The 15,305-nt window shown below is 37.3% G+C and overlaps 1 protein-coding gene across 1 annotated transcript; it reads left to right on the forward strand.

Annotated features, from left to right (window-relative positions):
- Nucleotides 1–391: 391 nt before the first annotated feature.
- Nucleotides 392–14,504, forward strand: LOC581221 (phosphatidylinositol glycan anchor biosynthesis class U protein). The gene is made up of 11 exons (XM_030976000.1): nt 392–557; nt 1,770–1,834; nt 2,558–2,692; nt 3,671–3,774; nt 5,067–5,167; nt 6,476–6,585; nt 7,476–7,633; nt 8,038–8,181; nt 9,922–10,046; nt 12,491–12,633; nt 14,231–14,504. Exons 1-11 carry the CDS (start codon nt 407–409, stop codon nt 14,342–14,344), a joined length of 1,350 nt encoding a protein of 449 aa, XP_030831860.1. The 5' UTR covers nt 392–406; the 3' UTR covers nt 14,345–14,504.
- Nucleotides 14,505–15,305: the final 801 nt, after the last annotated feature.

Raw genomic sequence — 15,305 nt, forward strand, 5'->3', positions numbered from 1 at the left:
GGGGGGCAAGGGACTCTGTGACATTTGTTCGCCCAACCCCCCCCCCCCCCTCCCCCCAAAAAGAAATAATAATAATAATAATAATAATAATAATAATAATAATAATAAAAATAATAATAATAATAATAATAATAATAAATGAAATAAATACATAGAAATAGAATAAAATAAAATTACAAGTTTAAAAAAAAAGATAAGATTTAAAAAAATGGTCCCCGGATTTTTTTTTTTGGGGGGGGGTTGCAACCCCCCCCAACCCCCCCTCTAGATCCGCTTCTGGGATGGTGACGTTTAAAGTCGGTCCCCAGACGGCCTGGCCAGACGTATATATCATATCTGATTGATTGATACACGTCTGTAAAAAATACACACACATGTACCGTATTGTACCGTAGATGGCGACGCAATGATAAATCAAGTTTACAAAATGGCAGCCCCCACGTTATTTGTTACACTGATCGGAGTGACAGTGAGATCCGTACTATTCAACTCGTTTGTATCAAGCTGGCTGACTGATCGAGTTGAAATTTCTACACCTCTTACATCATGGAAATCGAGTAAGTTAGAAATCTCACAAAACCATTTAGACCCTATATTTCGTACATCAAAGTCTACAAAAAGTTGTGCACTGCACTGTTTGTTGGCTACTGACTGTATAACTCCGGGAAGCTCCAACACCGGCGCCGCAGGCGTCGGAGCTTCGGGTGGTTTCGTTGGTTTCTCGTGGGGGCTAGTAAAACAGCCGATTGGGTGATATTATCGTTAAATCTGCAAAGGGAGTACTTACAATTTTTACATCATAGGGTGCACGACTCCTCAGGGCTCAACTCCAATCACTTGAATGTATAATTTGAAGAAGTCTTCGATGTTAGTTCCGGCTGGATTGCCAAGACATGTAGTATTATACACATGAATGTTTTTTTTTGCGTTGCCAATTTGATACTGACTTCACGATTATAGCGATTAGTATAGCATACAAAGGCCTTGCACAGAGTTTGCCGAATTAAGCGAACTCCCTGCGCGCACACCTCTTCTTCACTAATCGCTATCATCTAAAATTTCCAAATATCTGATACCATAGATCCACGACCCTGGCACAAGTCGGAAGCAAGGGTACTGTGGTCATACATTGCCAAGAAGACAAAATAAAAATGAATTAATGCTAACAGGGCATTAATTATATTTCTAATTTGTTCTCTCAGTGATACCATAGTACCAGTTGGCTAGCGCTAGCGCTAGATCAGTGATGTCAGACATTCGTAAATTTTGAACCATATCAAAAGATACTAGATACTCTAAAGATACTCTATAGACCTACATGTACGTTATATTATCTAGGTTTGTTTGTTTTTCAATCAAATCTTGAATTTAGAGTTTTAGACCAAATGTGATGTTTAAAATGTACATGTTTCATGCAAATTTTGTTAGTAATTATATGTAGAACTTTGACTCGGGTATTCTAGATCTATTTTGAGAAAAGAAAGAATGGCTCAATTTGTTTTTGGAATTCTGTAGACCTATTTCTTTTTCATAGGAGCTTAAATTTGGGATGTGCATGAAATGAAACTGCCAAAATACAATGCCATAGATCTGCGATCCCATACATGAAACATATCTTTGTTCATATTACATTAGTCATCTAATCAGACTCGTTGTGTTTCTGTGTATCTCTTTCCTCGTTTGATAGATTATCTCTCTCTCTCTCTCTTTATTTCTGTATCTCATTAATCTTTCTTTCTGCTATATGTCTTTTTCTTTGGTACGAACAGTGGTCGAAGGTTTGACTTTGCTTGAGAGGGGGATTTCGCCGTATGCTGGAGATACTTTCCATGAAGTGAGTCCCATGGCTTTCACTATAATTATCTCTTTATCTAATAAAAAAAAAGTGTATAATTTGTGCTTTGATTTCAGTCTGAAAATGAAATAAGAGTTCTCACTTATACAAATCCCCCCAGCTTTCAGTTTTTATGTTGTGGAAACAAACTTATATGTTACATGTAGGTTTGAAATTACACTAAAAAGACGGATGAATTGTTTTTACAAAAAATAATGTTGGTAGATAGATACAGTCATTCCTGTCTTGATGCATTTTAGGAGAAACACATTTATCGTCGCTGTTTTCACGAAGTGACGGTAGTGAAAAAAAATTGCATTCACTTTGCGTGACGATTTTCCTCACTACCGTCACTTCGTGAAAATAGGGACGTTATAAAAGAAAGGGGATTTTTTTTTTTTTTTTTTTTTTTTTTTAAACTGGAGTTTCCTCTAGCATTTTTAGATAGATTTATATAATATTCAAACACTTCATCTTTATCTTTAAAAAATTGGATACTATCTCTAATGATACATTAAATAGTTAAATTTCTGTTTTAGTTTTGGAAAGTCAAATTGTATGCTTGAAAAACAAGAAATAAGGACACAATAAATACAAAATATCATGGTGAACATAATCTTGATTACAATGAAGGTCAACAGGAAGAAATTTCTAAAAAATTTGGATTTGTTTGTAATACATGTATTGTGCTAATGTGCTTCATGACTATTCTTGTTTCTCCAGACCCCTTTGTTGCTATATATCTTCTACTATGTGCGTTCCATCTCTCCGACCCTGGTGCCGGTAATGTTTGTCATGGTGGATCTGATGACGGCATTCATACTGCACAAGGTGGCCACCAGGACAATGAAATACTTGGTAAAACTTCTATTTGTAATTTCTTTATTTTTGTAGTAAATACTAACTTGAAAATACTTTTGTTGAGGATTCTTTTTGAAGAGAAAGTGACTTGAAGTTATCTGGAAGTATTTGTCATACAGTAGGTGGAGTGTCTGGATCTGTAAAATGTAAGCATTAAGCAAACTCTAAAAATACCAACAACAAATCCCCCAAAACGGTGCAGAAATGGCATTACCTGGAAAGCACATCACACACCGTGACTGTATGTTATTGGTCGGAAAATCTGAGCTCAATTTCTTATATGCTTATTATTACATAATTTGATATTTCTACCAAAATTGTTTCACAGACAATATTAATCTGTTAACTATTAGTGGATATTTTGTATGATTCTGTGAGATCTTATTTTCTGGTGTTATGAGAACTTAGTTACCTTAAAGCAACAAAATTCTTCGTAAATTTGTTTTCTTGTTTCATTCTAGGAGGGAATTTTTTGAGAAATAGCAAATTTAAGGGAGAGGGGTTGGAAGCGCTACTGCAAAATCCTCTCTAGAGCCATCTCAGGTCAGCTGTGGTAATATTGTTCCATAACTCGCAGCGCTGTTGGTGCTTGCATCAAAGCAGAAATTAGGTACTGTTGGCAATTTAACCATGAGATGGCGCTGTGCAGATAGGGCAGATAGGGCAGAAAGTTCATCAGTTCAGCATCGCTTTAAACAACATTTATTTCATATATCACGCATATGTATTGAACAACAAGGGATCAAAAATGAGAATCCCTTGTTTGGATATTGAAATGACAGTAAATCACAGGGATTAGGATAAATTGCTACCTATCTTTCATGAATTAATGAAATGAGTGATTTTTTTTTTTTTTTTTTAATTAAAAAAGATTTTTGGAAAGAAATGCAATTAATAATAATATGATATTATGTCCGAGTCGGCTTGTTCAATCATACTTTTTCTTCTCTTCTTCTTTGTGGTATTCATTATTAGTACAATCTGCAGAAATGGGAGGAGAAGAGTTATGCTTCAGGAGTTGATCCTCTTCTCATCCTCTCATCGGATGTCATTTCTATTCCTGACTTGGCTATGGCAATGTAAGTTCCGCCTAATGTCTCAGTCACACCTTTGCGTATTTGGCTTGCGTATTGCTGCATATTTTATGGCAAGCCATTCTAATATTTATTCCTACTTCTTGATATCAAGAAACAATTTTCTGTTGTATAGCAATGGTAATTCTTGATATCAAGAAATAGGAATAGATGTTAAAGACCGCCAATACTACTGGGCCAAAAGGGATTAGACCACACAGCAAGGTCACTGACAGGTGGCTATCTCATTAACTCAGCTCTCAACTAACATAAGAAAAAGAGGATCATGGGGGACCAACAGGCACCGATCGGGGAAGTTTCCTATATAGAGGGAGCAAGTAGCTACAAGTAGGACAGTGGGGCTTTAAAACGTCTTGCCATAAATAAATAAATACGCAGCAATACGCAAGCCAAATACGCATAGGTGTGACTGAGGCATTAGAAAGGTTAATCTTAGAAGCAGCCAAAGCTAATCATAAAAAAGGAGTAGATTAAGCCAAGTCTTTCTTTAGAAGGGGCTTACCATCATCACTAATCTAAGACCTAAGGCCTAAGATCAGTCATCCCATCTAACCCAGCCTCCCCCCTAAAGGTAGTACGTCTCTTCTGCAGGCTGAAAATATAAACTTGTGTGAATCCGATGGTAAACAAGAGATAATACCAACGAAAAACTCCCCTGAAAAGATTAGAACGGGTAATTGCCTTTATGTGGAATTATATTGACCGCGTTTCAAAAATTATGCATAGAAAGTAGTCTGATTTTCAGACCCTTGAACCATATGGTCGTACGTTTTGTGCTGCTCAAAGATTCAATCTGCTTAATTTTGACCATTATAAGAAGTGGGTTATTGATGTGTACAGATACTCACATACCCTTTACAGTTCATTTTATCTTTTATGTATGTTATTACCAAAGAAAAAAAAAGAAGTCAGTTAGTCGCTCAATAGCGTCTGAAAGTGAAGTCTAGAAAGTAAACAGGTTTCCTTGCACAATTTGAATACTAGGACACTGCGAACGTTTACATTTCACAGATAGGACATACATGACATACTTAAATCCTGCAAAATTCTACAGCATTTGATGGTGGCTGCAAAAGGGATACACTACCTTTGAATGCATCTTCCAACTTCCCCTAATCCTGACACTTTTGTGAAGTTTTGATCGATTGAATTCAACGACTAGTTTACTGAGGAAATTTGTGCATCATTGTATTATGTCAACTTGTCATCAGTCTCTTCAAGTCAGAGTGGTACCTCTTCTTTTTTTTAAACCAGTTTTGTATCTTGTGTGATTGCAGTTACTTGCTGTGTCCATATAGCATCGTGACCTGTGTAGCTCAGTGCACCGTTGTGTTTACCAATCTTACCCTAGCGGCTACTTTTCTCTTCACGTTACAAGGTAAGGCATTCTAAACCAATTTTAAATGGATCCGGTAACTTTGTCTCAGATTCTGAAACAAAATTCTGGATTTAGCTCATGCTGCAATGATAATTATAAACCTAATTGTCTCAGATTCTGAAACAAAATTCTGGATTTAGCTCATGCTGCAATGATAATTACAAACCTTTAGGTCAGTCAGAAACCCCATGACTTTTACAAGCCGATCACCTGTCTGATATATCAAGATATTTAGGATTAGATATCAAAACCAAATTTTGCGTTTGCCTAACAGTTTTCATAACACTACAGTCTATTGCGAAAAACGAGTATGGTAAAACCGGTCACTCAAAGAGTTTTACTTTTTTCAGGCACTTCTTGATCATTTTGAAGTGCAATTTTTTTAGGGCTTCAATATTACACCATATCACAGACACTGATAACATGTAGGGCCGTGTATCTCAGATTTAACATTGTTAAATGATCCCTTTAAAGGACTGAAAGTTGTTGTGAATTGAAGTGGTCTACCTTCTTTTTTTTTCTCTTTTTTTTTACAATGTACGGTACAGCTGATATGATGAATCACATTTGAAGTGATGATAATATTGTCTGATGTCATAGTTTGATACTTTCCATTGATTTATACTTCCTTTGTTCCAATTGTCATTCTCTTTTCTCTTCACACATATGCCACTCCCGTTCTTCTTTACCGTAATTAATGGTGTATTAACCACACTTTTTTGCTGCTGAAAAAAATTCAAAGTCGGGGGTGCGTCTTATACACGGTTAAAGTTTCGATTTATGCCCCTCCACCTGGCGCTATGCCTGGCAATGTCTCCCAGCTCAGTAATCAGTGTGTTGACTCACCACTCGAAAACTAGAACAACACTCAAACTTGTCTGTCATCTTAGTTTGAAAGTAATCTTTCTGATAGATCTCAATATGTAGTTTATAATAATAATTCCTCCAAATTTTCTTCTATTACATGGCGTACCACAAGGTTCTATCCTAGGTCCTCTATTGTTTATTAATTTACATTAATGATCTTACACATTCAGCTGCACCTCGCAGTTAAAACCTTCCCGCGTGGGTTTTTTAACACGGACCTGGCTTGCGGCCGACAGAGTCGGCGAAATAGAGGGGTGCGGTTAATACACGAGGGCGGTTTATTCACCGTTAATTACGGTAATCATTGTCTTTTTGTCCCCTGTCTCTGTCTGTCCGTCTATGTGTGTGTGTGACTGACTGTGTGGTGTCTCTCTCTCATTCTTTCACTGATGTACTTGTGAAGTTTCATTCCTTTCTCGTCGCCTATGTTTTTATTTACAGGAAATGCAGTTGCAGCCACTTTGTGCCTTGCCTTTGCCTCATACCAGTCTCTGTACCCAGTCACGTTAATTGTTCCACTTGCAATGCACATAGCCATCATCAAAATGCAGGTGAGATATGTTTACCAGTCTTCCTTCTCTATTTTACCCAACAGAAGATGCCACTGAGAGAGTTCATTCAGATTTACGAGAAAAGGAGTTGACTTAAAATGACTCGGTAACATTGTTGAAGGTTGATGAACAAAATGTGTAATTTTTGTATGAAATGTTACTTATTATATCCCTTCTCAGGGATGCCAGTTTTCAGGCAATAGCCTGAATGTAGGCCCTGGCAAGTTAATTTCAGGCTTTTTTGTGTACAAAATAGCTCATTCTAGGTGATTTTTAGGCCCTCTGATCAATTCTAACTGACATCCTTGTCCTTCTACTGTACTTACCCTCTAACAGGCAAAAAATTGTGAGAAAATTCTCAGGCCACAAAGATATTTATGGTTTTCTTTGAAGGCATCACTGTGCAACACCCTCTAACAGTGATTAAAAGTAAATTCTCCCAACCATTTTTGAATTTTCTCAACCGTTTTTTCTTGAAAGTAAAAAACAAGACAGTATTTTATCTTTCAAAACTTGAATGTCTGGAATGGTATAAAGAGCCAATTTATTGATTTGTGATGATTTACATTCACCTAAAACGTAATTAAATTATATAATATATTTGGGAGAATTAGGAAATCAATCAGATCAGTTTTTCCCAATTATTATCATTAATGATGGTTCGTTTCAATCAAACTTTCAGATTATCTTTAATTGAACATCTAGCATTGAAGTCACTTCCCATATTCGGTCTGTTTCGCAAATGCTGACCATGTAGAGATTAAGTCGCTGACTACCGTCAATCAAGTCCAGTCGTTAACATGCAGTTGTCCAAAAGAAGACGTAGATGGCGCTACACTCCCTTTCATTGGTCTACTCATTCACTTTTTTTCCTTCTTCTTGTCCTGCAGGCATCTCAAGATAAATCAGTGAATTACCAAAGACCAGAGGCGGTACATTCTATCATGTTAACTGGAGCTATCTTCTTTTTCTGGTTAGCCTGTTTACTGGGTCTCTCCTTCCTCATGCTCGACTCATGGGGGTTCCTAAGGTCTACTTATGGATGCATGTGAGTTTTTAATCTATATTTTTGTACCACAAGGAATGTAACATGGCTACTGGCTGGAATGCTCCCCAGGGAGTGGAAAATGTGCATACATTGTGTTGCGGATAAACCTGAATCCGATGACCGGGGTAATAATACATCTAGCATTACACAAAGCTTGTTGTTCATAAAACTAAAGATTATCTCAGGGATTGACAACACCTGTTATTGGATAAACATCCCATGATGTCAAATTCCCAATGAGACTCCACTTGTATGCTCACTGATTAAGCTCAAAATGAGACAAGTATAATTCGTTAACCAACTTGGTCCTGGCATATTAGTGTTACCCACTCTCATCCTTGCCTTGAAGACAGCAACATTATTCAATAAATGATTTATCAACATTTTGTGTCTCATTCTTTCAGATTAGCAGTGCCCAACCTACAGCCCAACATGGGTCTTTTCTGGTACTTCTTCACAGAGATGTTTGAACACTTCAGGACATTTTTCCTCTGGATTTTTCAAATTAATGTCTTCATCTATATAGCTCCCTTGGCAATTAAAATGAGGTAAAGCACTTGTTCGCCCCTATTTTTGCCTGTGTTGCTTTCTTGTTGTTCTCAGCCATAGTGTACGCTATTGATAGGTTGGTTTTTGAGTACCGGTATTTAATCTGTTGCTAATTTGATACCTTGCTCAAGGCTGTACATCTAGTCTACACTTACAACATGAAATTTTGTTCACAAATCATTGATGACGCCAGGAGAGAGCCATTTACATGGCAATAAACTTTCAAGATTTGAAGAAAAAAATATAGTTTTGCGTCAGTTATGGTTCGACTATTTCATGGCATGAAACTTTTGCGAATTTAAACTATCGGCAAAATTTGTGAACATTTCATGCATAAAATGTTCAAGTTTTATAGGTAATAGGAAGTTTGGTCTATGCTCAATACTAAGGGGACCCCCTTATGATATACGATACCAATTCTCGCTACGGCATGTGGCAATATACATTCCCATAATGCATTGCGCCTCCGATACCTCGGCGATATTGCGGACACACTAACTTCTGGTGATTCTAAAACATGTATTTTGCTATACTACGATATGCGTATAATCATTATATACAATTCTTAATCTTGCTCGATAGTTACTTATTGTGAAGAATACACAAACAGTTACCACGTTTATTTTTTTAAAGAAATGTACCAGCATTGGCGAACGCCAGCGCTTGGAGAAACTCTGTCGGAAAAGCTTGGCAGCTGCAACACAAGTGGCTTCTTTTCCCAAGCCATGACTGTGCACTATCTTCAGTAATTTTTAGGAATTTTTCTGTAATATACACAAGGGTCACATATTTAAAGATACTGAAGTTCTATATTTGTAATTAATTTACATCATTAGAGATTTTGGCAAAACTACATTTTCTCATTCTTGGTCCTATTGACAGTAAAGAGTAAGTCCAATACTTTGTGGCTCGTTTTGACAGGTAATTCATGTGACTGCCAAATCCTGGCAAGTTCACCAGTAAACATTGAGCGCTACTTAAAGGGATCCGGTAACTTTGTCTCAGATTCTGAAACAAAATTCTGGATTTAGCTCATGCTGCAATGATAATTATAAACCTTTAGGTCAGTCAGGAACCCCATGACTTTTACAAGCTGATCGCCTGTCTGATTATCAAGATATTTATGATTGGAATTACAAATTTTGAAAACACTACAGTCTATTTGGGGAAAATAAGTATAGTAAAACCGGCCACTCAAAGATTTTTACTTTTTTGAGGCACTTCTTGATCATTTTGATGCGCATTTTTTTTAGGGCTTCAATATTACACCATATCACAGACACTGGTAACACGTAGGGCCGTGTATCTCAGATTTAACATTGTTAAATGATCCCTTCAAGTTGTCTTGTTTTCAGCTATATGCGGTAGGGATTATTGTTGTACCCTGTATATAGTGATATGTCTTGGAGATGTTGTAGTAGAGTGGTTTTAGCAACACAACACTTATCCCTTTTTGAAAGGCATTAATTTACATTTGCCACTCTATACCCAGGAGAGAAATGAGAACCTGGTAGGCTGACAAAAGCCTTTGTGTTAGTAATTGCCATATTCCCTCACAGTGACCATGTGGTAGGAATCCTCTCCAGTTAGTGGAGATGGTGCACATTGTGCGTGAATAATGACCAGGGTAATAATATCAGAAGAGCGCTTTAGAGAAGGTATTTTGTATCAAGCGCTGTTTCAATCCAGCTTATTATTATTCACCATCAATTTCCTCCATTCTTCTGTCATCTCTTTAGAGAGCACCCGTTGTTCATAATGCTGGTCCAGTGTATTCTGATCGCCATCTTCAAGTCGTATCCATCGGTCGGGGACACCACTCTCTACCTAGCCCTACTACCCATCTGGTCTCATACGTTCCACTGTAAGTAGCACATGTCGTTGTGGCTCTGTGCATTCTTTCCTTACATCTGTTAGCTTTGGACACTTTGTTCCCGCGATGTCCTCGGAACCACGAAATCGAACCAAGTCTGAAAGGATTCACTGATCATATCGTCTCCAAAAGGTCAAAGGTCAAAGGTCATGGGGTCATTTAGGTTACTAGTGTACACATGTACTAGTAATATGCAAGAAGTCTTGATAATGTCTGTTATGTTTGGGTAAAATGGATTATCTGTGATTTGTTAATTTGTTGATATCTTTTTGGCCATGGTATGGATAACGAAGGATCCCTTTTTTTACTGTTTCGTTGTACACTACATTCCCATTTACACAATAATCTATCGTTGCTAGTTTCAGGTAATGAATTAGAATTAATTTGTGGCTAATGAATGCAATTCCATGGCAATTTGAATAGTTGTGTAACTCCATAACTCTTCTAACACAATTGTTACCCAACAAAATTGGAACAAGAAGCTCTATAAACTAGTATGTTTTTTAAATAAAGTGTAGTGATATGAAATGAATTTGGTTGAAAAGAGTTTCCATGTGATAAAAATTGCATATTTTTAAAAATATCAGCTGTAATATGATATTTTTTAAAAATTAGATAGAAGTAAGAAATAATTGAATCATGAGTTAAAGGAAACCAAAACCTTCATACTAAGTTACTTTTATTGTAAAGTTTAAGATATTTGAAAAATTTCAGGGAAAATTTGAACAAAATCGGGCAAGGAATAAGGAAGTAAGAGCTTTTTGAAATGACTAGTCACTAGAGGGTGGTATTCAATTTGATGACATCATCTGTGGACAACTCTCCATGCCTTTTGTACACCAAATTTCATGTTTTTCCTTCTTTCTTGTGATTGAGATAATGTACTCCCCCGAAAGCAAGATATAGCATGCAAAATGATGTTCTACTTCACATGTTATTAAGTCGGATCAAGAACACAAATAAATACGAAGAAAACAAAAAAATTGTGAAATTTTATGTACAAAAGGCATGGAGAGTTGTTCACAGATGATGTCATCAAATTGAATACCGCCCTCGAGTGACTAGTCATTTCAAAAAGCTCTTACTTCCTTATTCCTTGCCCGATTTTGTTCAAATTTTCACTGATTTTATTCAAATCTTTTAAACTTTACAATAAAAGTAACTTAGTATGAAGGTTTTGGTTTCCTTTAAGAGTTTATATACTGATAAAATATCCTTCTAGTAGTGTAGCCAGTGAAGTAGGAGTTTCCGTTTTCCAGACTGGCAGACAAGGATTTCCTGTAATTCCAGGAAAACTTTGGTGAAATTAGCAAGTGCCAGGAAAAAGGAACAACAGTGTATATTTGTTGTAAGGGAAACAATTATTGATATACCGGTAAGGCCCTGTGAATCCATTACTGCTAGGATTTTACGGTGGAACTATGGGTTGATGATAGGTTTAAAAAGAAGTTATTTTGTTTGGCATCCAGCCATCAAAATCAGTTGGGAGATGAATCAAGATTGGTTAAAATTTATTTAGAAAAATTCAGAGAAACATGATGGTGGATAAAGGGTATTTTCTGTAGAATCCACTCACTCAAGTAATCTAGGGCTTGGTAATCAAAGGTTAAAGCCCCACTGCACTCCTTGTAGCTACTTGCGCCCTCTATATACCAAACAATGCCTAATCGGTGCCTGTTGGTCCCCCATGATCCCCTTTTTCTTATGTTAATTGAGAGCTGAGTTGATGAGATGACCACCTGTCTGTGACCTTGCAGGGAGGTCCAACCCCCCCTTGCCAAACTAGTGCAGACGGACTTTAGAAGGCCTTTTTGAAGCTGTAGACACAATTGTCTCTCTGTTTATCACAAAAAACCAAAGAGCTTTCACATCGATGGGTCTTCAATATACTATAGACTTGACAGAAATTCACATTTTTGTTTATGTAAACTCCTATTTGGATTTGAATTCTATTATTTTGACATCTGACATCCTGTCTAGCTCTGGCTCACATGATTTCCTGTCATATTTTTGTATGGTCAGATCTGGAGATGTATTGGCGATGGCAGGAACTCAACCAACTTCGGTGCACCAAATTATGAGGCAATACACATTGAAAACGATGTGTTTTTAAGCTGTATAGCTGTATAGGAAGACCACCATCTATGAAGATCACCTTCTTGCAGGGGAAAAAATAGATGGGGGCTCGGGGTGAATTAGCCCCCGCAAGTCATAAAAGAGCCCCCAAAACTTTGCATAGATTTCAATGCAAAACAAATAAAAGAGTGTAATTTTAATGCAAGCAAGCTTGAAAGGTAGCCCCCGAAATTTTTAGAATATTTTTTTCCCTGCCCACTTGAACAAAATTTGTTTGACATGTTATGCTGTATAAAGATTATAATTATCTTGAACCCAGAGCACTTATCTCACCAACTCCCTGTTATCCCCTTGAACAGATTTCCGTAACAGCCTGGTGGTTGGCGTGATGATGCTGCTAGCTTCACTCTTAGCCCCGGTTCTCTGGCATCTCTGGATCTATGCTGGCAGTGCCAATGCAAACTTCTTCTTTGCCTTCACACTCATCTACAATACAGCACAGGTAAGGCAGGTGTATGTGTGGAAGGGGGAGGAGGGGGGGGGGAGGGGGTGGGGGGATGAGGTTACAACTAGACACTATGAACATGACGGACAAAGAAAGCGGACAAAATATACAGTTCCTCATTCTACCCTCAACAATTACTATGGTAGACAAAGGAACATCCCTTCACTACTATTATGTAAAAATCTGTAGAATAGGTGAATATGCATGTGACACCTGTTCTACAGATTTTTACATAATATCAGTGAAGGGATGTTCCATTGTCTACCATAGCAATTGTTGAGGGTAGAATGAGGAACTGTATATTTTGTCCGCTTTCTTTGTCCGTCATGTTCATAGTGAGAGGAATGAGTGTATTGAGGGGACTGTTACATGAAAGCATTCTGACATTCCATATCTACAACCATTCCTATTTTAGAGAAAATATTCCCAACTTTAGGCCTGTGGACTAATGTTTTGAACCCTACTTTCTTCTTTTTTTCTTCTAAAAAAAAATGTGTAAGAGCAAACTAAATACACTGTATTCGTGATTTTGCTTTGAGAGATTCCTCATACTTGCTGCAGAATGTTAGTGGGTAATTCATTTTTAAAAACTGCCGAGGAGGGAGAGGGGGAATTGAAATCTTGCATTGCATTTGTTGACATTTTATTAAGGATCTGATATTGTGCTTCCTACATTTGAGGCTTTGATAAAATGTTAACTGTCACTTATATATTGCTCATATATCGATTCATGGTGCTTAGACATTATTACCCTGCTTATAGCCAAGCTGCCAAGTGACACCTTGATGGACATGAGCAAATGTAGATTAACGTCTTGCCAAAGGACATTGGTGCCGGGCTGCGATTCAAACCCTTGCCTATTGTTCTGCTTCTTCATTTTGTTGGTTTAATTAGTTGGTTCATTTTTAGGTCATTCCTTCAGATATTAAGAGTCTTTTTATATACATCCAAAGAACTACTCCCAGACTACCACCAGACAACTTCCTTTTTTAAACACCCTCTCCAATGAAAATACAACTTTATATCAATGGAAAGCTATGTGAACCTTGAATAGAAATATAAAGCAATAACAAATATTTTTCCTTTCAGCACTGCGCAAAAGCAAATTAAAACCCCTTTTTTCCGCACCCCACCATATTACGGGTCAAGAGAGGTCAAATTCACCGCAGTTACAGTTAGGATATAACAAGTGGACCCCATCAGCTCACCTATATAGCTGAGCCGTGCTTGATGAATGCAAAGTCATTGTGAATATGCATACTTGACATAATATGATGTCATCAAGTTGATAGCTAGTCTTTAGGTCAACAGCTGGTACTCCTCTGGCAGACACAAAAATAGCATATAATCAATATTATTTTAATCTATGGCTTATAAGCTTTCCGCTTATGTATAATTCATCTTTTTCATTTTTCACTTCTGACAGGGTCTTTAGTAAGATACTCCCCCAAGCAATTAACTCCTTGATGATCGCCAAATTGAAGTCGGATCACAGAAAATAAAAATTGACTATAACTTAAATCTTGTTCATATATTGCTTTGTTTATGTATTTTTCATATATATGTATATTTCTATTTCTTTCTTTGTTTTAAGATTTTTCTCGTGACTGATCTTGTCTTTGGTTTTCTGCGACGGGAGTTTGCTCTCAAACACGGGATGGAGCCGCTCGACGAAGATGGCAACAAGAGACCTATTAGACTACAATGAGAGCGCTCCCCACTAAACCAGTCTGAACCAGTCTGAACCAGTTTAAACCAGTGTGAAACTAGGATATCCTTCATAGACCAAACTCACAAAGAAGTCCTTTTGAATCAGGAAAACTGAAAGAGAAGGATCTGTTCTGGGGAGAGGTGAAAAATAATTTGTGATTGTTTTCATTGTCATTATGCAAGTGTGGAAGAATATCAGAGAAAAAATGTTCCCTGAAAAGCATGGCTCTTCAAATGCCTCCATATTCTAAATATGACATGTATGAACAGCTTAAACATGAGGACCTCATTCTTATGCCACATGTTTGTGTAGTCCCATATACATCTTTCTGTGTACAGTGCTTGTTACTTTTACCGAGACTGGGCCAAATTTCCAGAACCTTGCAGTACACACCAATACTTACATGCTAAAGGATCAACTTTTTCAAATCGATTCCACACCGCTTCTTTCACAATGCTATCGCATGGCCAGAACTCAACTTTATCTCAACTTTAGACAGGTAAAACCATGTGTATAGTCCTTAGGAGGATTGGGGTATTCTCTCTTGGAAAGATGTGTTAGTTCTTTAATAAAAGAGCTGTTGTGTAATTCTTTCGCAGGTATAGAAGTTCTTTTGTTATCGTGCATGTCTTAACCAGTGTGAAATTAGGATAATCTTCATAGGCCAGACTCACAATGAAGTCCTTTTGTTCTTGTGCCTGTCTTACATCTTGGCTCATAATTATGCCGGACTAAATTTTAAAGACGATTTCAGGTCAATACTGCAGACTTGTCAGCATTTTGTAAGCCTTGGGATTCCATGTTAGACTACGGAATGCCTGAGTAATCAGGATTCGGTTTGAAAGTATTTGGTCATAAAGGGTTTGGAATTTCAGAAGGCGTACGCAGGGGGGGGGGGGGGGAGGGGGGGAAGGGGGGTGTCCCCCTCTCTCAATTTTTTTCCCTCAATGTTTTTTTT

This window comes from Strongylocentrotus purpuratus, unplaced genomic scaffold (genome assembly GCF_000002235.5).
Source record: "Strongylocentrotus purpuratus isolate Spur 01 unplaced genomic scaffold, Spur_5.0 spur5_scaffold_8, whole genome shotgun sequence".
Classification (NCBI taxonomy): Eukaryota; Metazoa; Echinodermata; class Echinoidea; order Camarodonta; family Strongylocentrotidae; genus Strongylocentrotus; species Strongylocentrotus purpuratus.